This window comes from Rhinopithecus roxellana, chromosome 12 (assembly GCF_007565055.1).
Source record: "Rhinopithecus roxellana isolate Shanxi Qingling chromosome 12, ASM756505v1, whole genome shotgun sequence".
NCBI lineage: Eukaryota > Metazoa > Chordata > Mammalia > Primates > Cercopithecidae > Rhinopithecus > Rhinopithecus roxellana.
In genome coordinates, this window is record NC_044560.1 from 9,415,839 (window position 1) to 9,436,560 (window position 20,722).

Sequence of the window (20,722 nt, forward strand, 5' to 3'; positions counted from 1 at the left end):
GATGTTTCTCATGGATAATGGAGACTGGGTCATGCATCCCTGAGTACTGGAGGGGCAGTGCCCAGGAGGAGCTGCTGTGCCCCCAGGAAAGAGCTGGTGGGGTGGGGGTGGGGAGCAGAAGGAAGGATAGTCCAGCCACCAGGAGCTCTTCCTCCTCCTCCTCCGCCTCCTCCTCTTCCTCCTCCTCCTCCTCTTTCTCTTTCTTCTCTTCCATCCCTAGCCCTTGCTGAACAGTGGTCAGGACCTGGACCAGGGCCCCAAACTCCGTGGCCCAGGGGCCCGAAGGCCCTCTCTGCTGCCCCAAGGCTGCCAGCCCTTCCTGCCCTGGGGCCAGGAGACCCAGGCCTGGAGCCCCGTGAGAGAGCGGACTTCTGACAGCCGAAGCCCCGGAGATCTAGGTAAGTGACCACAGGATCCAGCACCTGACTGGGGACAGGGAGGAATCCTTGACTGTGGTTCAACTTCAGATGACAGGCCCAGAGGGCAGATGCCTGGGTCTGTCCCCTTGGGGTCTGCTGCGGCTCACCCCTTTCTGAGGACCTCACCAATCCCACGCTTCCCAATCACCCTGGTTCTTGGGTGACCTGTGAGGCTGCAGCTCCATTCTCTGTGCCCCTGTCCCACCCCATTCTATCTGGTCCCCTCAGGCACTAGCTTCCTGGGAGGCGGATCTGTCTTCCCTTGGGGACAAGCCCATGCCCCCGCAGCTGTCCTAGGAAAGCAGTTGGAGTTGTCTGTTCCCTGGGGAGATGGAGGGAGTTGTACTTGTTTAGAAGTGTCTGCTCCCTGGGGAGGGACGTTGCCCCCTGGGAGTTAGCCGTCTGTCCCCCACGTCAGCGCTTGGCCCACTTGTCCCTCTGCCCGCAGAGCCGTCCCACCACCCCTCTGCCTTTGAGACAGAGGCATCCTCGGACTGGGAGGCCCCAGCCGAGTCCCAGGAGCGAGCCAGTCCCAGCAGGCCCGCCACTCCTGGCCCGGTGCTGGGCAAGGCCCTGGTCAAATGCCTGCGCGACAGCCAACGCCTGCAGTGGGAGGTGAGCTTCGAGCTGGGGACCCCTGGACCGGAGCGGCGCGGGGCGCGGGATGCCGACCTATGGAGCGAGACCTTCCACCACCTGGCGGCCCGCGCCATCATCCGCGACTTCGAGCAGCTGGCGGAGCGCGAGGGCGAGATCGAGCAGGGTGAGCGCCGCGGACCTGCGCCTCTCTGGCGGACGGCCTCCGGAGGACCACCCCCCTCCACACCCGCGCCCCCTTTCCCACCTGCCCCCGGTGATCCAGCCCAGCTTGGTCCGCCCACCTCCTTCCCGGGTCCTGCCCCACCCCCTCCTCACAGCCCCGCCCAGTTCCCCGCCCACTCTCCCTATGACCCGCCCACCTCCTTCCCCGCTCCAGGCCCCACTCTCGCCCCATCCCCTCATTACTGCCGTGCCTAGTGCCCCGCACAACCCCCCATGGCCCGCCCACCCCGCTACTCCCCGCCATAGCCAGTCCCCACCTCCATAGCCAGCCCGCCTCCTTCCCTGACCCGGCCCCCACCCTGTGCCTGTCCACTTCCCCCAGGACCCGCCCTGCTCTCTCCCGTCGGCCTCCAGGACCCGCCCTCTCCTCACAGCCCCGCCCACTGCCCGCCCACTCGCCTCTGCGGTCTTCAGGCTCCGCCGCCTCCCCATTCTGCTCAGTGCCTGGGCTCATTCCCTATCCCCGCTCTAGGATCAGCCCCTTCATCTCTGTCTTCAACTCCCTTCATCTGTCCACAGCCCCGCCACGGCTCACTGTTCCCCCACTCCACCTCACACCGCAGCCTGCAGGTGCCTCCCCTCACTCCCAATCGCCCTTCCCCCTCATACCCGCCCACCCACCCACCCACCCACACACGCACAGCCCAGGGCTCCATTCCATTCCCTCCAAGATCCACCCTCTTCCCCCTGCCTCCGAGTAAGTTGCCTTCTCCCCCAGCCCTGGGTTCTTCCACCCCATCCAGTGATCCGTCCTCTTCTCTCCCCGCCTCATTCCTCTCTCCTATGGGCGCCCCATTTCCCAGTGCTCCCCTGCAGCAGCCCCAGTAGGGCTCCAGAGACAGAACAATGGCGACAGCCCACACCTTCCTCCAAGTCCCCCAGTCCAGTCCAGGGGCTCCATGCACTCATTCATCATGCCTTTATTTACTGTGGATCGGCTGGGGGCCAGGCTCCCACTGGGCCGGGTAAACGCAGTTGAACAGCCCAGTGAAAAAGCAATCTCCATCCCTTCCTTATCCATGAGTGCTTGACAAACTAGCAGGGAAGCCAGCATTAATCACATCATTACACAAATAATTAATTGAGTGCATTTGTCCTAAGTGCTATTAAGAAAAAAGACAGGAATCCAAGAGATTGTATAACAGGGACGGTGGGGGAGCTAATTTAGTCCAGGAATTGGGGCAGACTTTACTGAGAAAGGGACTGGTGGGATCTTGATGGAACACACTTGGAGAATAGAAATATAAATAGAGAATGGTTATATCATTTCTTTGTTGTGAGTTTATGCTTTATTTCTATAATAATATTATTTTGTTTATATTTTACTTGTATTTTTGTATTGTACATGTTACTTTTTTTCTTCCCATGAGTTCCTCACCTTACAGTTTATGAAGCACTTGTCTACCCTTCCTCTCTTTGGCTCCTCACACAGCCTTCTGGAGGCTGCAAGTCACGGAGACTGCTCACCTCTTCAAAGGAAAGTGACTGGGCTTTGGGGTCAGACCATCCTGATCTCAGATCCATTCCTAACTTGCTATGTGACCTTAAACTCACCACTCTTCTCTGATTTGCAATGTCCTCAGCAGTTAAATGGGTCAGATCAGTGGTCCCCACCCACCAGCCAGGGGACCTGTTAAGTTTTACGGCAACGTTCCCATTAGACATCTGCAAAATTAAAGTACAAAATACAGACAACATAGCGGGTTGGGTGTTTTTAAAAATAAAACTACAGTTATTTAAAGGAAGTAGCTGTCTTTTATTCTGAGACAATGTCTTACATTTTTACATTAAAATATCCTTTATTTTATGAAATGATGACGTGAAATGATGGTGGTTTTTTAAAAAATGTCTTTAGTTAGCAAGTTGGCAAGTCCTTGATTTTAAAGGCTTATTTAATCCCAAAGATGGGGACCACTGGTAGAGCCCCCCCTTTAGCTTCCAGCGCTTCTGTGTGAGGGAAGACTTTCTGAGTCTGAACAGTGACCCCAGTTTCTCCCTCCACAGGGTCCAACCGCCGCTACCAGGTGAGCGCCTTGCACACCAGCAAGGCCTGCAATGTCGTTAGCAAATACACAGCCTTCGTGCCTGTGGACGTGAGCAAGAGCCGGTACCTGCCCACCGTGGTGGAGTACCCCAACTGTGGTAAGGCAGGCGAGCGGCGGGGGCCCTCCTGGGGGCCAAGCAGCCCCTGTGGACTGGGGAAGGGAGCTGAGATACAAAGGACCACAGACCAGCAGGGAGGGGTGTGAGACAGGGCCTAGAAGCAGAAGGGCCCCCAGTGGATGATTTGGCTGCCAGGGGGTGGGAGCCCCTCGGGCCTCATCCCACTGCTCTGCAGAGGCTGTGAAATCACCCTAGTCTTTTTTCTCCACCAAATGAAAATGATTTTATTGTGTTTCTTCAAATGGGACAATATGTGCTCATTATGGAAAATTCTAAACTATAGAAAGATATAAAATGTAAAAAATAACTGAGACCAACAGTCATCCAGGAGTGTATATTAGTCACCTGCTTGGTGTGACCATCCTTCCAGACTTCTCTCTGTGGATATCAACATGTAGAGAAATCAAAAGACAGATCATTTTACATGAATTGGATTATCCTAATATGTGCTATATATTTTCCAAAATATGGGCGTGGAAAGTGTCCCTCCATGAAATGAATCTATATCATTTTAATAGGATATTCCCCTGCAGGTAGATGTCATCCTCAGAATAGCCAATTAGTGTTCCAAAGCACTTTGTATGTATTTTCAATCCTTTAATCCTCAAAACAGTTCCACAAAGTAGACACTATTATTATCCCCATTTTATAGATGGAAAACAGAGACAGAAGGAGCTAAGTTACTTTCCTGAGGTCACACAGCTGTGATGGGCTGGAGCCAGGCTTTACATTTATTGTACTGGCTCTGGATTAGGCATTTTCTTCCACTCCTTTCTACTGCCTCTGAAAATTTATTGCAACCTTTTAAAACCTGTTTAGACCTTTCGTTTATTCCCCATTTGGTTATTGTAAATTATACTACAAAGAGCATCTTTGTGCATCTGTCTGGTTATTGCCTCAGTGTTAATTAATTCTTAGAAGTAGGACTGCAATGTCAAGGGGATGCCTGTTTAAAACTGTGATGTATGTTACCAAACTGCCCCCTTACCATCCCACAGGTTATTCAAATGTCCATCCTCTCCAACACTGAATATTGTTTATCTTTCTAAACTCTGCCAGTCTGATAGGTGAGAAGAGAATCTCTCTTTTGTCATTTTTTTAATTGTGAGATGCTTTTCATGTTTATGAACTATTGGTGCTTTTTTTGTTTCAAATTACATTTTCCTGTCCTTTATGGTCACCCCTCCCCTGCTTTGTATTAGCAGACTTCCAGAAAGAATTGTGTTTGGAAATAAAATATGCCCTTCCTAATTCCACCTGTCCCCCTTTTCTTATCTGTGGTATCAAAATGATCAACCCTCGTCAACTGCTGTCATTTCAGGCAGTGGAGTGGCCATTTAATCAGGCTGTTGCCTTATTCATGCTGCGAGAATGACCATCCCTCCCACCCATCTCTGACCAGCCAGCTAGCATCTGTAGCCACAGCCTGGGAAGTTAGGGACCTGGCCCATATCTTAACCAAAGTCCCAAAGCCCCCTAAGATCTGGATCAGCACTTCCCCAAGTGTGTTTCAAGAAACTAGAACTCTAATTTCATGTCCTATGAATAGCCATCCGGCATAAAAATAGAAAATACCAGATTAGGAAATACATTTAAGAACCACTGGATTAGCTAAAGTTCAAACGCTTTCTTTACTACAGAACTTCTCAGAACCTTTAGTATGTTAACATACATCAAGAGGCTCAGAGATGGGCTACAGAATGCAGCTTCTCCAAAACTTGTTTCCCAACACAACTCCAATTTTTAAGGAAAAACTTACAGACTACTGTTCTCTGAGAGTGGGATTCCCTAAAGCATACTTCAGGGTGCTGTAACGTCTTTCTCCTCCTCCTCCTCCTCCTCCTCCTCCTCCTCCTCCTCCTCCTCCTCCTCCTTCTTCTTCTTTTTTCTTTGAGAGAGTCTTGCTCTGTTGCTCAGGTTACAGTGCAGTGGCACAATCACAGCTCACTGCAATCTCTAACTTTTGGGCTCAAGTGATCCTCCCACCTCAGCCTTCCAAGTAGCTGGGACTACAGGCAGGCACTACCGCATTCAGCTAATTTTTTTGTTTTGGTTTGTTTTGTTTTGTTTTGTTTTGTTTTGTTTTGTTTTGTTTTGTAGAGATAGGGTCTCGCTATGTTACCCAGGCTGGTCTCGAAGTCCTGAGCTCAAGTGATCCTCCCATCTCAGCCTCCTGAAGTGCTAACATTACAGACATGAACCACCCTGCCCAGCCCAGGGTGCTGTAACTTCATCTCTTTTCCATCCACCCCCTCTTAGTAATGCCCTGGGATTTCAGGGGCCTGCGCTGTGGGAGGAGTACTTGGGACATGGATCTCTGAGACAGTAAACAGAGAGAAGAATGGAGTGTTCCTGAGAAAACTGGCCTTTTAACTTCCTGGAAAGCATTGTGGCTTCTTGAACATTCTCTCAGCAATAGTATCTAGCCAGCAAGCTAGATATTATCCCTGTTTTCCAGATAAGGAGACCATGCCTTAGTGGGGTCTGCACCCATCCAACTGGAAAGAGATGGGGCTGGGCCTCAAACCCGGGTCTTTCTGACTCTAAAGCTTATGGTCTTACCTTGTACTTCGCCTTCCTGCCTTTGGGTAATTGAAAGATTGAAGCCAGAATCATTCCTGCCAGCCCTGGGGGAGAGGCAAAGGACTGGCACATTTGTACCCAACCACCCGCTTCCCCTTGTCTTCCGTGAAGGAGCTGCCCTGCGTATGCTCAGTTCTCGAGCTCTGGCCCAGCAGTGGAGGGGCACCTCTTCTGGCTTCGGACGGCCGCAGACCATGCTTGGAGAAGACTCAGCAGCAGGAGATGGTAAATTTCAGGCTCTAAGTAAGAGCCACCTTGGGCACTTTCAGAAGCCTGGGCCCCTGAGGTTACTGTGTTCTCATGTCTGAGGCCCTAGGACCTCTCTCTGAGTCCGCACTGTGGGCTTAGGCAGGCCCAAGGCAAAGCCAGGCATCCCAGGCTCTCTGAGGCCTAAGAGGGACAGAGAGGCTCGGTATGGCCTGAGCACACCACCACTGACACAGCTCTCTCTTTGCCAGGGAGCGGCACCACCTCCTACCGGCACCTCTCCCCTTCTGAGCTCTGCTGACCCTGGTGCTGTTCCCTGCCTCCAGCCTCTGAGTCCTCCCAGACACCAACTGCCAGGAAACCTAATAAACAAGGGAAAAAGCAAAGAGCGAAGAGGCAGTCCCATCTGTTTGGGTCCCACCATCTGTTTCTTTCAGGATTCCCAACAGCCTCCTTTGAGCCTTCACCTGGTTTCACTGTGCCTGAAGCTTGGCTGCTTGAAGAGCCAGGTTTTGACCTTTTTGTGACCTTGCACTAGTTCCCAGGATGGCTTTAACCCTCTGTGTCCTGCGTGGATGTGTGTCTTTCTGTCTCTCTAAAGACAGCCTAACTGCTGCACTCGTCCTAACCCCTTTCTAGGTACCCTCACATGCACAGTGAGGATCTCCTGCCTTTTGCTGTGCAGGAGGAAGACATCAGAGGTCTTCCTCCTGCACATAAGCCACTAGCCCAGCCACCCAGCCCATAAGGATTTTTTATTCCAGGTCCTAGAAAGTGCTCACAGACACTGATGGGTTTTAAAACAAAAACAAAAACAGAACCCAGTGTGAGGGGGTGGAAGCACAAAGGAGCTCTTCAGAATCAAAGTGTTCTTTCAATTTCTTGGTCCCGTTGGCCTCTAAAACCCAGGAGAACCAGCTCCACCCCTAGCCAAGCTGAGCATCCAGGCTTCAGGAAATTGCTGGTCTATACCTTCCTTTCTCCGAAGCTTAGCTTTTTGGGTGGCCCATGGCTTCTGTCAAAATCACGAATCCTTTATTGATTGATTGATTGATTGATTGATTGATTGATGGAGTCTCACTCTGTCCCCCAGGGCTGGAGTGCAGTGGCGCGATCTCGGCTCACTGCAACCTCCACCTCCTGGGTTCAAGCGATTCTCCTGCCTCAGCCTCCCGAGTAGCTGAGACTACAGGCACCCACCACCATGCCTGGCTAATTTTATATTTTTAGTAGAGTTGGGGTTTCACCATGTTGGCCAGGCTAGTCGCAAACTCCTGACCTCAAATAGTTCACCACCTCGGCCTCCCAAAATGCTGGGATCACAGGCATAAGCCACCATGCCTGGCTACAAATCCCTTCCTTGAAATTGTTCTCTGATTCATGCCCACATTCCTGATTTCTTTTTTCCCTTTTTTTTTTTTTCCTTTGGTTTTGTTTTTTTGTTTTTTGTTTTTTGTTTTTTTTTTTTTGTTTTGTTTTGTTTTGTTTTTTTTGAGGCAGGGTCTGTCGTCCAGGGCTTTACTAAGCACTTAGCAATGGACTAGGCACTATCTGTGTGTTATCTTTACCACATTGTGAGATAGATAATATTATCCCCAATTTGCAATCAAAATTTATAAAGTAATTTTACCAAGTCCCCACAGCTGGTCGGTGGTGGTGGTGGTGGTGGCGGGGGTCAGGATTTGAACCTAGGCCTGTCTAACCTTATGGTGGGGCAACGGTTATATCTGTGAAAAATGAAGGCCCATCCGAGCAGGGTTGGAAACCCTAGCCTTACTCTCCAACCCACCTGCAGACACCATGAATTAGACCATCACTCTCCTGGGGGGATGGGAGGCGAGGAAGGGAGGGGAGAAGTCCAGCCTCACTGGTTCCTCTGTCCTAGACATGGAGGCAAGTCCCACTGCTCCCGTCAGCGAGGCCATGTCCCCTGGCTGCGAGAAGCACGGTGCTTCTGAAGGTGAGTGGGCAGGTGGCCCTGCCTCTCCATCAAGATGGTGACAGGGATTAGTCCTGGGGTCAGGAGAGTGTCTTAGCACCAACAAAGTCCTCAGGGCTTCATGGAGTCCTCAAAGCAGCCCTCTGCACTGGGAATAGGATTATCCCCAATTGAAAGATAAGGAACAGGTGCAAAGAGGTGAAGTGACTTGCCCAAGGTCACAGAGCACACTGGTGACAGAGCTGGGCTTGGATCAGGCCTCCCAGTTCCCTGCTGAGGGACCATTTTGCCACTCCGCTCTGCCTAGAGTCCTCTAGCAATGTGCCAAGGAGGTCAACTCAGTGTCCCCATTTGGGAATGAGCAGAGCTGAGTGAAGCTGTCACTGCCCCCACAAGTAACTTTCCAGAAGATCCCAGGGGCTGCCGGCCAAGGAATCTTGGAGGCCAGCTTTTTATGTGCGAACGTAATCTCATCCCACCTCACACCAACTGGAGCAGAAGGAGCTCCGCAGCCTAATGGTTAGCTCCAGTCCCTAGGAGCGTAGCTAAGCCCCTGCCCCTCTCTGGGCCTCTGTCCCCCGAGTTGGTCAGTAAGCAGTTGGACAGGGTCATCTTCAGGTCTCAACTCGGTCATTTCATGGCTCTCCAGGTCCCCTGCGCAGCCTGGCCACAAATACTCTTTCTTCCATGAAGGCCTCAGAGAATCTCTTTGGATCCAGGTAGGTGGGATTTCCAATAAAGGTACACTCTCCTGCCACCCATTTTCCTGGGGTGGTCCCTGGGGTTTTCCCTGACTTGGAAGGCCAAAGACAGGTTCAGCCTGACATTTAGGCAGGTGTCGTAAAGAAGGCACTCCTGCCCAGAGCAATCACTGTCTCCCAGGCCTCACCCTACCTCAAATCCCCCACTTTACTTTATCTCCCACACTTCCAAGATATCTTTTCAAATGCAAGTACACATGGGAGCGCTGACAGAAAACTCTTCTGACCACTGGGCTAGACAAGAATATGATAGTAAAAGAGGGTCATGATCCAGGTGTAGTAGCTCACTCCTGTAATCCCAGCACTTTGGGAGGACGAGGCAGGAGGATCACTTCAGGCCGGGAGTTCGAGACCAGCCTGGGCAACACAGTGTGACCCTGTCCCTACAAAAAATTTAAAAATAGGCCAGTCGCGGTGCTCACCCCTGTAATCCCAACACTTTGGGAGGCCGAGATGGGCAGATCATAAGGTCAGGAGTTCGAGACTAGCCTGACCAACATGGTGAAACCCTGTCTCTACTAAAAATACAAAAATTAGCCAGGTGTGGTCACGCATGCCTGTAATCCCAACTGCTCGAGAGGCTGAGGCAGGAGAATTGCTTGAACCTGGGAGGCAGAGGTTGCAGTGAAATGAGATCACACCACTGTACTCCAGCCTGGGCAACAGAGCAAGACTCCATCTCAACAACAACAACAAAAAAATTTAAAAATGAGCCAGACATGGGTGCATGCCCGTAGTCCAGAAGACTGAGGTTGAGAGGATTGCTTGAGCCCAGGAGGTTGAGGCTGCAGTGAGCTATGATCGTGTCACTCAAGCCTAGGTGACAGAGTGAGATCCTGTCTTAGAAGCAAAACAGAACAAAAAAAGAGGTTCCTCAGGAGAACATCAACCTCTTCCTAGTCGCAGGTGCTGCTGACTCATTGAGTGACTCGGAGCAGTTGCTTCAAGCCCCATCTTTCCAGGCTTCCGCTTCCTTAGCTGTCAGATAAGGAGGTTGGAGGGAACCATCTGTTGCATCCCTTCTGACCCTGACCTTCAGGGGCTTCTGGGTGGGCACTGGAGGTTGGGATGCCCAGGGCCACCTGACTTCACCTGCACAGGCTAAATCTCAACAAGTCCAGGCTACTGACACGAGCAGCCAAGGGCTTCCTGAGCAAGCCACTGATCAAAGCTATGGAGTCGACCTCCGGGAACCAGAGTTTCGACTACGTACCGCTGGTGAGTGCCCTGACCCTATGTGTCAGTCTCCCTCAGCTCCACTCAGCAGCAGGGCCTTCCTGTGATCCCTCTGCCCACCTCTCCACTTCCTCAAAGAGAAGAAGGCTTTGGTCTTAGAGCTCAGATCCCCCTGAGTTTTGAAGCTTCCTAGAGCTTCCACCCAAGTAGTTAGCAGAGCAGAAGGAGTTTGCATGAATCTCCCCTGCCCAGAGGCCTAGGGATATTGCTAGAAGCCAGCACCAGCATCACGAAAATTCTTTGCAATCTGCTATCTTTGCCTTAAAAATTCGTGGGAATTTTGCATTCTACTCCACGCATCTATGTGTATCTGTTTTTCAATACATAAAAATAAGCTTTGAAATGACTCACAAGTGAGTAAAATTAACATCCCAGGAACATGGACCGTGTTTAGCAACTGGGTCTGCAGACCCCCCAGCATGCTGCGGCAGGGTGAGAGGCCCAGGTCTGCAGTGGGCTTCTCTGAATTAAGGAGCAAGGGAAACTGGCCCTGCCACAGTTGGGGCCCCTCAGGACTTTGGAAACAGAAGATGCTCGAAGGAGGGGCACAGTTTGAGCAGCACTGCATACCTCTTCTGTCCCTGCATACCCAAGTGCATAATATTCTGAATTTCCAAATATCCAGGGCGACCGGGCACTAGGCATGTTTTCACTCAACAAGTATTTATTGAGTCAGGTCCAGTGCTAGACCCGGGAGAGACAACATTGAACTAGACAAACGTAGTTTCTGAACTCATGGTGCTAAGTGTCTAATAGGATTCAGACAAGGAACCAGGCAATTCTAACCACTGGGAGTGGCAATGGGAGAGGTCTTGTTTGGTTGGGGAGTATAGGACATCTAGCCCAGGCTTGAGGTGGGGGGAGCAGAACCAGGCATGACTTCTTGGAGAAGGTCAAGGCTAAGCCAAGACTTGCAGGATGAAGAGTTTGGCCAAAGGCCTCCAGAGGAGAGACACAGCTTGACAGCTGGGGAATGGAGTTGGAGAGGATAAGAGTCAAACTAGGGTTAGGTGGTGTAGAGCTTTATTGATCGCATTTTGGACTTAGTCTATGAGACACTGAAGTCATTGAACTGAGCCTCTGAAAAGTGTGTGATCTATGCCTCATAGAGATCCCTGTGTATGTAGGACAGATGGATTGGGGGTGGGGAGAGGGGAGGAAAGAGGAGGCAGGAATAACATAAGGAAGCACGTGATAGATTGCAGAACAATTTAGAAAGTAGACCTGTTGGGACTTGGAAACTGGTGGTTACACAGGGAGAAAGAGGAAGGAGAGCTGCTAGAGTTCACTGCATGGCAGGGGACATTTCCAGTGGTCCAGCTGGGCCCACCCACCTAGGACAAGAGGCAAATATGCAGTGAAGATGTTGACTTGGGCTTGGAGAATGACCTGTTTGAAGTGTCTGCAGGATAAAGGATAGAGATGCTCAATTGACCTGGGTATCCTGAAAATCCCCCAGGCAGGCAGGGTGGGACAGGCAACATGGATCCAGGCTTTCGCATGGCCTGGGGCTCCCTGGGCTAAAACATTTGAGGCCTGCTGAAGGGCTTCCCCCCCGCCCCCCACCCGCCAACAGGTGTCTCTGCAGCGGGCCTCCGGAGCCTTCCTGCTCAACCAAGCCTTCTGTGAGGCCACGCACATCCCCATGGAGAAGCTCAAGTGGACATCCCCTTTCACTTGCCACCGAGTGTCCCTCACCGCCCGCCCATCTGAGTCCAAGACCCTGAGTCCCCAGCTGTGCACCAGCTCCTCATCTCGGCACCTGTCCTGTGACAGCTTCTCTCTGGAGCCTCTGACCAAGGGCAAGCTGGACCTGGAGCCAAAGGCAGTGATGGAGCACACTGGGAAGCTGTGGGCCACGGTGGTGGGGCTGGCATGGCTGGAGCACAGCTCGGCCTCCTACTTCACTGAGTGGGAGCTGGTGGCCGCCAAGGCCAACTCATGGCTGGAGCAGCAGGAAGTACCCGAGGGCCGCACGCAGGGCACACTCAAGGCCGCTGCCCGCCAGCTTTTTGTGCTTCTGCGGCACTGGGATGAGAATCTCAAGTTCAATATGCTCTGCTATAACCCGAATTATGTGTAGTTGGGTGAGGGGGAGGCTGGGTAGAGGGAAGGGTGGGGAGGAGAGGGATGGGTAGGGTCATGTCGGCCTGGTTTGGGGAGCTTTTGGAGCTGTAGCCAATACATCAGTTACTAGAAAGAGCCCTGGACTGGCAGCCAGGAGGCCTGAGTTCAATCCCAACTTTGCTACCATCCAGCCATGCAACTTTAGGCCAGTCCCTGCCCCCCGTCTGGGCCACAGTTTTCTCATCTATAAAATAAGAGGGTGCGATGAGGGAGGTGGAGTGGATCTCAAATGGTTCAGTGTTCCTTTCTGCCCATTCAGGCAGTCCCAGGCCGATTGCTGCTGGGGCTGGGGAAGGAAGTCGCAGTGGAAGCCTGAGACCTCTCTGGAGGTAGACCACGTGGGCACAGCAATGCCCACTCAAATAAAAGGGCAGATGAGAGGACCCAGTGACCGCAAGTAACCAGGCCTACAGGCTTGCATAGGCACATAGAGACTAGCAAGTCTGGTGCTTGTAGGACAGGCTCTTGTCTCCAAGGTAACAGCCTAGGACCCCCTAAATCCCACTTAAAAGCCAATTGGAGAACCTTCCTTCTCAACACTTTTCAAAAGAGTCGCTCGGGGGCCTTTTGTTTCGGCTGGGAAGCTTCCTTAGTACATGCTAGTATTGACTTACAGATCATTAGTGGCTCCCTCACTAAGAAGAGGTGGTGGCAGGACCAGGGAGACACCTTGTGAGTTGACGTCTTAGATTTAAGTGGCAGTCTGTGCGAAAATAGTCCTAAAAGAACAGACGTGGTCACAGAAGTCAGTGAAGACACCAGACAACACCTTCATTTACATACTTTTAGAAATTGGGTAAAGCAAACTGCATCACTTGTACTGAGGCACTAGGGAGGCACCTCCAAGTAGGTCACGCCATGGGATCAGGGTGGCCTCTCGAGCCATGCCACGCAGTGGGAGAGAGGCACCTTTTTGAGAGAGCCACGCTTGGCTGCAGTGCCTTTGGGGATGGCAGCTCTGGCCAGGGGAGACCTGATTTGTTGGGTGAAATGAATGAATTGACACTTCAGTCAGGATCCCCTAGGCGCTTCCTGCCCTCAAGCCCACTGTGTGATGCCTCACTGTGTGGGGACTGGAGTGCTGTGGCCTCAGATACCCTAATGGCTGGCATTGAGCTGCCCAGTCTCCTCTGCCCCCCTGACTCCCCTGGAGGTGGGTCTAGACCTCACCAAGGAACCCCACAGCTTGGGACTTCAGGCTGAATCTATCCACCCTGGAAGCTTCCTCCTTCAAGGCCTTAATCTCTCCTCATTAAATTCCTGTCCCAACCTTGGCTTGAAGTGCCACAGACTTCCCTCTTGGGAAGGCCTTGAGAGCTTAGCTTATCAAACCAACCACGGGGTCCTGTGGGCTCTGGCGCAAGCCCCAGTCTCAGGAAGACTCGAGGGGTGTGCAGCCTACAGCACAGGCTGCAGTCAGGGAGGAGGCTCCAGCAGAACGCCCACCGGGCACAAGGGTAGAAAAGGCAGCCCCAACAGGATACAGTGCCCCCCACTCCCCACCCCTCCATCTCACCCTCCTGCTATGCCACAAGTCTCCCAGGAGGGATTCTCACAGCCTTTTTGAATACTTAAGATAAAATCCCATTGCTGCCTCGTGAGCTGGCCCTGCTTCAGACTTACCCTCTGGGGAGGAACCCAGGCAGGCAAGCCTGGACACTGTGGCCATTATGGCTCCAGGTGGGGCGGGATGCCAATCAGGATGTTGGCTCAAAGTCAGTGCCACCACGGCGGGTAAGGGCTTTGGGCTGTCTTGCTCCAGTCTTCCAGGAGATGGGAGCAGAACTTTGTCATCTCCCTGCACACCCCCATCCCTTGCCAAAAACACTTATTTAGCTATGCAGGCAGCAGCCTCAGCTTCAGGGTAAGGGTGGCCGGGGGTGGCATCTACTTCCTGGACCACAAGTAATGGAAAAAATGCCAGGTTTTGAGTCGGAACACCCAGACTCAGGTCTCAGCCTAGTACTAGTTTGGGCAAGTGGTTTCTCCTCCTAGGTGCCGTGGAGCTGGGGCTTTCTCCTGCTCTGACAGTCCCAGACTCTCTGCCTCTGAGATGTTTCCCTATTCATAACTGTGAATTTGCTTGAGTTCTCTGTATGACCTTGAGCAAGTGGCGTATGTGTTCTGGGCCTCTTTCCTTCTCTACGTAACCAGGCAGAAGTGGGCTGTCCAGCACCTCCCCGCCCCACCAGATGAGTCTGATTCTGGGTCTCCAGGCCTCAGCATGGACAGTGGCCAGGGCTGGAAGTGAATCGGTCTCTGCCAGGATAGAACTAGTGCTACAAGATGCCTAGAAGGAGCACAAGAAATCCAGCAAGGTGGCGGGCACGCCACCCGCTTCTCTAGGAAAGTTCCTCAGACTCCGCTCCCACACCAGCCACTGGAGCTCTGCAACATGTTTGAGGCCCAAGAAAACTGCTGATGTCTGCAACCCTGGTTCCCCTGCCCAGCCCCAAAGGTGCAGAAGAACAAATCTTCATTGGTTGCGAATAACCCAAGAGCTGTGGGGGCAGGTCTGAACAAGAGATTTTTAAAGACCTTCAGGGGTATTGAGATGACATGCAGTCTCAAAAACGTGCTACCAGGATTGCTAGGGAGAGGACCTAAGGGACACGTTTTAAGGAAAAGATAAGAACCTTTGGTCATTAGTGCATGCATTGAAGCTAACGGAGTTCTAAAGGCTCTGAAGCAGGGAACACATTGCCCCTGCAATCTCATTTACTTTGGGTTAATCTGGTTTAACTTGTTCAACCAGCCCTTGCTTTCTAGGTCATACAAAGGAATATTTATGCCCTGTACTGTCTGAAGAAAGGGCTAATGCCCCCGTGTGACAAAGCCCAGTCTCCAAGCTGCCCTCAGTGGGAAAATCACTGAGCTGAGAGCTGAGGAACCCAAGCACTGGTCCCAACTCCACCACCAGTGTGCTGTGTGACTTCTGGAAAATTACTTGCTTTCTCTGAACCCCTGTTTCATCTTTTTTGGAATGACGGGGGTTCACAAGATCAGCATTTCCAACACTCAGATGAGACATGAATAAGCTATCTATTAGAAGCCGTGCTATGGGCAAATATGTTGGGGAAGCAGTAGGAAGACAAACTTCTTTAGGTTAGGACAACCTGACCCGTTAATATGTTACTATGCGTGGTCAGGCTTCGAGCAGGTGGCCCAGCAGCAGCTCTTCTCAGCCTACTCGGTTGGAAGAAGCTAGTCTAGATCTCCCTTAGGGCTTCTGGGGCACTGGCATTCAGAAAACCTTTACTGGGTGCCTACTGTATGCCAGGCATGGCATACTGGGGTACCACAGTGAACATATGAGGTGCTGTCCCTGTCCTTTTTGGAGCTTGGCAAGGAGCATTTGAAGAATCTCTGTTCCACAAATCATTTTCCCATTCCCTGGTTCTGTAAGTGGGTTTGTCTTCACTGGCCCTTGAATGGTCCTGCTATCTGTGGGTGTGGCCTCGTATTAGCACTAACTACCTAGGCACTTGTGCTAATGGCCAGCCCCCTGAGCTTTCAAACACTCTTTTATGGTGTGGTATGGTACAGATGACCACAATAGCTCATGGTATTGCACAGCCAGAGGGGAGTTCGTGCTGGGGGCCTCCTTGTTCAGGTGGAGCAGGGATGTCCCTGCAACAGAGTGCCCCGAGGGCCCAACCTCCTGCCACACGCAGATGCAGAATCCTGTCTCTGAGGCCCCTCAGCTCGACACCAACTCCAGATGCCAGGAAAATTGGGCCCCATCCTTTGGCAGACTTACACTGGACTTGTCCATAAGCAGCCTCGGTTTCCAGCCGGCACCCATGTTTCCCCAGCCAGTCCTCTCTCTCTGAGCAAAATGAATGGCATCCCCTGGCCTTCACTGACCTAGCTGCTATTCACTGCCACTTGCTGTGGTTGATGAACGGACTAGCTGCTTCCAAGATTAGATTCTGGTGGGCTTTCACCTGCTCTTCAGAGACATGAAAAGCAAGGGTTCCTCGTTCTCCCTTCCAGTTGGTTCACCAGGAACAGCTGTCAAAAAAGGTTTCTGGAAGTTTCCTCTAGATCCTGACTTGCCCTCTGTTAATCCCTACCCTTATTTGAGGACCATGCTACTGTTCCCCTTCTCTCTTCCTTGGCAGGGATTCCCCATGAAAGGGAGGGAGGAAAGGGGTCTCCCCCGTCTGTGTACAGCCTGCTCCCCATCCTGTGATTGGCTGCCCCATTGACCTGCCTGGCTGGATCCTGCGTGACACCCCAGTACCTGTCATTCAGGGGTCTAAATGCCCAAATGCATGTCTATTTGCACATTATAACATCTCCCAGTGGTCCCTAGATTCAAATGCATTCTGTACTTTTAGTGCCCTGGGAAAGGAGAGGGAAGGGTACTGCCACCCCAGGAATGGGGCACGTGCTCATTGCCTTGGCACTTGGAAGATTTTTTTCTCACCAATCTAGCAGAGACTAGAGAAGTCAACAGAAAAAAGATGGACACATTCTTCAGCAGTAACATAACATGCTCTGCGATGCCAGTGTAAAAATAACTGGGGCAGGGGTGTGTGTGGCATTTTGCAGCTGGGTAATCTGATCCGCAGAGATCTGCCCAAGGTCAGAGGCTTGGCAGCAGCTCCTGGCCACGCCTACAGCTCCCAACTGTGGACCTCTCTGCCCTGTGTGTCCAGCCCTGCTCCCAGCCCGTTGACTTTAGCCTCTCAACAGCACTGCCTCCCTGGGTTACCCAACGAGGTGGGATTTTTCTCCTGTTCATGCTGCAAATCTCCTTGGCTCAGGGCCAGCTGTCTTAAGCTTACAGCCGCGTCCCAACGCAAAGCGCCTCATCTCAATGCCGCTGACTGTGGTGACACATGTGGTATAGTTTCACTATCTGCCCAGGTGGCTTTGGCTCAAGTGGCATGGCTGGTGCTTGTCCCCGTCAGAGCCTCAAGTGCCTACAATATGCTACCCGTGCCCTCGCCTGCTCACCTGTAATGTCCCCACAGTGCCTGTGACACTTTCTTCTTGGGATACGCATCACCTGCTTGCCTGGTAGCCAATTACATAGATGTCATGGAAGTCCTGGATGTCAGCCGTCTAATGTCCACTAATACTCAGCAAATCCTGCCCTAGGGCTGTGTATGTGTCTGTTCTCAAAAGAAATGGCTTCTTTGTACATGGTGGCTACTGTTCTCGTCTAGGCTTTGAGCTGATAAAAATTGTTGAACCTGATAATATGACAAAGTTATACCTGTGTCTGATATTTTGTTCTCAAAGCCAAGGATTCTTGGTTTTCAAACTAGCACTTCAGTGATCTGTTTGCCTCACTTCACGTGTCACATCTGCCTTTGCTTGGGTTCCCCATAAGGTGACCAATTGTCGCAGTGTGCCAGGGACTGAGGAAGGTTGCCAGGATGTGAGACTTTTGGTTTTAAAACTGGCACAGTTCCAGTCAACCTGGAACAAGTTGGTCACAGCAGTTCCTCCAAAAGCAGAGCCCGAGACAAGGATTCAGTGCAAATAGTTTATTTGGGTGGTTCCGGAAAACACCCTTCAGGAAATATGGAAGTGAAATAGGAATGCAAAGAACACCAACAAAAGGAAGGTTATCAAGCAGGTTACTGCTACAGGTGTGGAACCTCACCCCACTGGTAACTCTGGGAGTCAGAGTAGATGCACACCCCAAAGCTCACAGTGAAGGAACGGGGTGCAGGTACACCAGCTCCACTCAGCCCTTGGGGAGGGCCACTCTGGAGGATTCATTCCTTGGTGCTTCTGGTCTAGCACAGGTGCACCAGCTGAGAAGGCTCCTGCAGCCCGTGAGAAAGCCGCCAGGCAAAGAAAGGTAGGCGCTGGCGCTAATAAAAGGAGAACATGATGCAATGTCCACCATGCATTTCCTTCAGCCCTGGCACCTCCCCTGCACAAATGATTGAGACATGCATACAGTATCTTTGCAGATTTTAAAGTTCCAGATATGTTATCTACTATTCCAAGACCTCTGTAATAATAAATGACCAGGACATATCATTATTGAATGGAGACCGTCTAAATTACAAAGGGTAACCCATATTTTTTTAAGTACATTTGGTTTCAAATTAGGAAGATGAACCATGAAACTGATTTTTTTGGTTTTTTTTTTTAAGAAAGAGATGCAGGTGCTGGCAGATGGGACTCAGGCCCAAGTGCACTGACCTGAAACACGCCAAGGGGCTACAGCAAAGCACTGACGGCACCTGCAGCAGTGTCTCTCCTGAGCTGCTTGCCACATTTCAGATTTCTCCCAGAAGCAATTCATGATCACAAAATTTATTTATTTGAAAATCATTACCAGCCACCATCTTGTCTTGGAACCCACACAGACTGACCCCAAAATCAAGCATAAGGCTCATTTAGAAATCCTTGAGCAACTTGCCTTGTTTCCTCAAAATCAATCATCCCTTTTTAGATTTGAGGGAGAACAATGGACTATAATAGGAATTCCCAATAGGCCAGAAGCATTGAGTGGTGTGCTAAGGGCTCCCGACGGGAAAAATTGGAGGAGCCCCCACGCTGAAGCTGACATGGTGAACAGAGACCCTGTTCACATGCATGGCCCTCCTAGGTGACGTTCAGCTGGATAATGGGCTGTCACTGTGATAGTCAAGCCCTCTCCTTAGCCCTCACCACGGCTCTAGGCTGCTGGGGGGACCTGACGTCCTCTTTGTACCTCACTGACCTCTATGAGCCTGGCACTGCCTCTCCCTTTGTAAGACACATGCTTCTTTGTTCTTTTCCTCCACTGTGCATCCTGTAAAGGCCAGGGGTGTGTGTGTGTGTGTGTGTGTGTGTGTGTGTCCTGCTGGGATGGCAATTAGGGTCTCCTGGTCCCTCACGGGTGTAGAACACATTGAGGAAAGCAGGTTCTCGGGGCTCCTGGGTTCAAGAACTCTGTAGTAGACAATGAAGTCAGCCTGACAGTTCAGGATTCCGGGTCTCCTGGGTCCTCCGTCCCACAGCACCCGACTCCCTCCAAGGCACTGCTTGCACCCCGCCCCAGGAAACCTGAGCTCCCCAGGGCTCAATTAATCTGTATCCTGGTCTGAAAAGGAGAGAAAATGCCAAGTCGAGTCCAGTCTAGCTCTGCCAGGCTCTTTTGTTCTGCCATCAAGCAGCAGTTCTCATTTTCATCTGAGCCTCACCTAGAATCTCCCAATTATGAATTCATCCTAGAAGCTTCCAGACCACCCATGCACCAAGTCCAGCAACCCCAGATCCAGGGCCTGGGAGGAGGAAGGGGCACATGTCCTCTATGATAAGTGAGACAAGGGTAGTCCGGGATGGCATCTGCTGAGAGGGGTTCCTCTCCTAGTCTGGGGGAAGGAGGGGCCCTGGATACCCAGGACGGTGGCTGTCCCCAGCTCCCGAACCCTCAGTAAGATCGCGGAGAAAGTTGTTTAAAACGTCTTCCTCAGCCATCCCGAACTGAACTAACCACCCCCTGTGCTACTCCCAAGCTCCAAGATCCTCCAGGTTGCACATACGGGCCCTCCCGGGTGCTGACCCAGTCTCCATCTACCCTTCATTCCTGGCTTCAGAATCCGGGGCTCCCCACTGGTTAGGAAACCAGGGATCCTTTGTAGGAATTGCCTTCGCCCTCCAAGCCTGCTGTTCTAATACCGCTCAGCAGAGGGCGCTGTGGGCGTGCGCTGCCTTCCAGGCCCCGGCCAGCTCCTACCAAAGACATCTGTGGAAGAGGAACGGCAGGGATGAAGGGAGGCTTCAGAAGCTATTCCTGTCCCTTGTCAACAGTCTTTCTTCTCTGCTAAAAATGTGACACTAGCTCACCTGGGGCTGGAAAGGAGAAGGTGACCTCTTGGTCCTTCCCTGCTTGGCCCACTCCTCCTCTCCACCTATTGGTACCCCCTCCTCCTCCAAACTCCACGGGAAGCCACTCTCAGGAACACTTCCCAGAGTTCCTCTCAGCAGCAGCCTCACAGGGCACACCTTATTGCACGTGTGTGTATCCTGTCTCCCCCATCGGACTGGGAGCTCTAATCATGCTTGGAAGTCTCCTCCAGCGCAGGATGCTGTTAGGTGAAAGGCACTTAGAAGAGACCTCCTGACAAAGCAAAACAGGATAGAGACCAGATTCTCAGGCTTCCCCAGACAAGCCATCCAAGTCCTTGCATTGTTCACTCTGCCTATGAGGGACATTTCCCAGGGGCACACTCCACTCCTGTCATCCCTCAAAGTTCAATGCAGAGCTCACCTCCTCCAGGAAGCCTTCTATGACTGGCACCCCCAGGGCAGACTGGACCTCTCCAACCTCTGCTCCCACAACCCTTTGTGCGTACTCTAGGTAATGCCTGCTACGAGCACTTCCCAATGGCATTTCAGGGCTGTGTGGCCATGTGTCTCCCTCATCAAACTATGAGCAACTTGAAAGAAGAGACCTGGCCTCAGTCATCTCTAGGCCCTCTGCAAGGTCTGGAACATCCTAGCTGCTC

The 20,722-nt window shown here is 51.8% G+C and overlaps 1 protein-coding gene and 1 long non-coding RNA gene across 2 annotated transcripts in view; one reads left to right on the forward strand and one right to left on the reverse strand.

The window, feature by feature from the left end:
- VWA5B1 (von Willebrand factor A domain containing 5B1) overlaps positions 1–17,465 on the forward strand; it is a 67,779-nt gene extending 50,314 nt beyond the window's left edge. Inside the window, exons 15-22 of the mRNA XM_010366738.2 lie at positions 221–398; positions 868–1,182; positions 3,246–3,383; positions 6,099–6,212; positions 8,080–8,154; positions 8,783–8,852; positions 9,995–10,112; positions 11,707–17,465. Coding sequence (XP_010365040.2) covers positions 221–398; positions 868–1,182; positions 3,246–3,383; positions 6,099–6,212; positions 8,080–8,154; positions 8,783–8,852; positions 9,995–10,112; positions 11,707–12,213 — 1,515 coding nt within the window. The 3' untranslated portion in view covers positions 12,214–17,465. The remainder of the gene's footprint in view (positions 1–220; positions 399–867; positions 1,183–3,245; positions 3,384–6,098; positions 6,213–8,079; positions 8,155–8,782; positions 8,853–9,994; positions 10,113–11,706) is intronic.
- Positions 17,466–18,736: 1,271 nt separating this feature from the next.
- LOC104665048 overlaps positions 18,737–20,722 on the reverse strand; it is a 47,064-nt gene continuing 45,078 nt past the window's right edge. Inside the window, exons 3-4 of the long non-coding RNA XR_004052233.1 lie at positions 20,061–20,334; positions 18,737–19,959 (exon numbers count right to left, since the gene is read on the reverse strand). This is a non-coding gene — a long non-coding RNA (uncharacterized LOC104665048). The remainder of the gene's footprint in view (positions 19,960–20,060; positions 20,335–20,722) is intronic.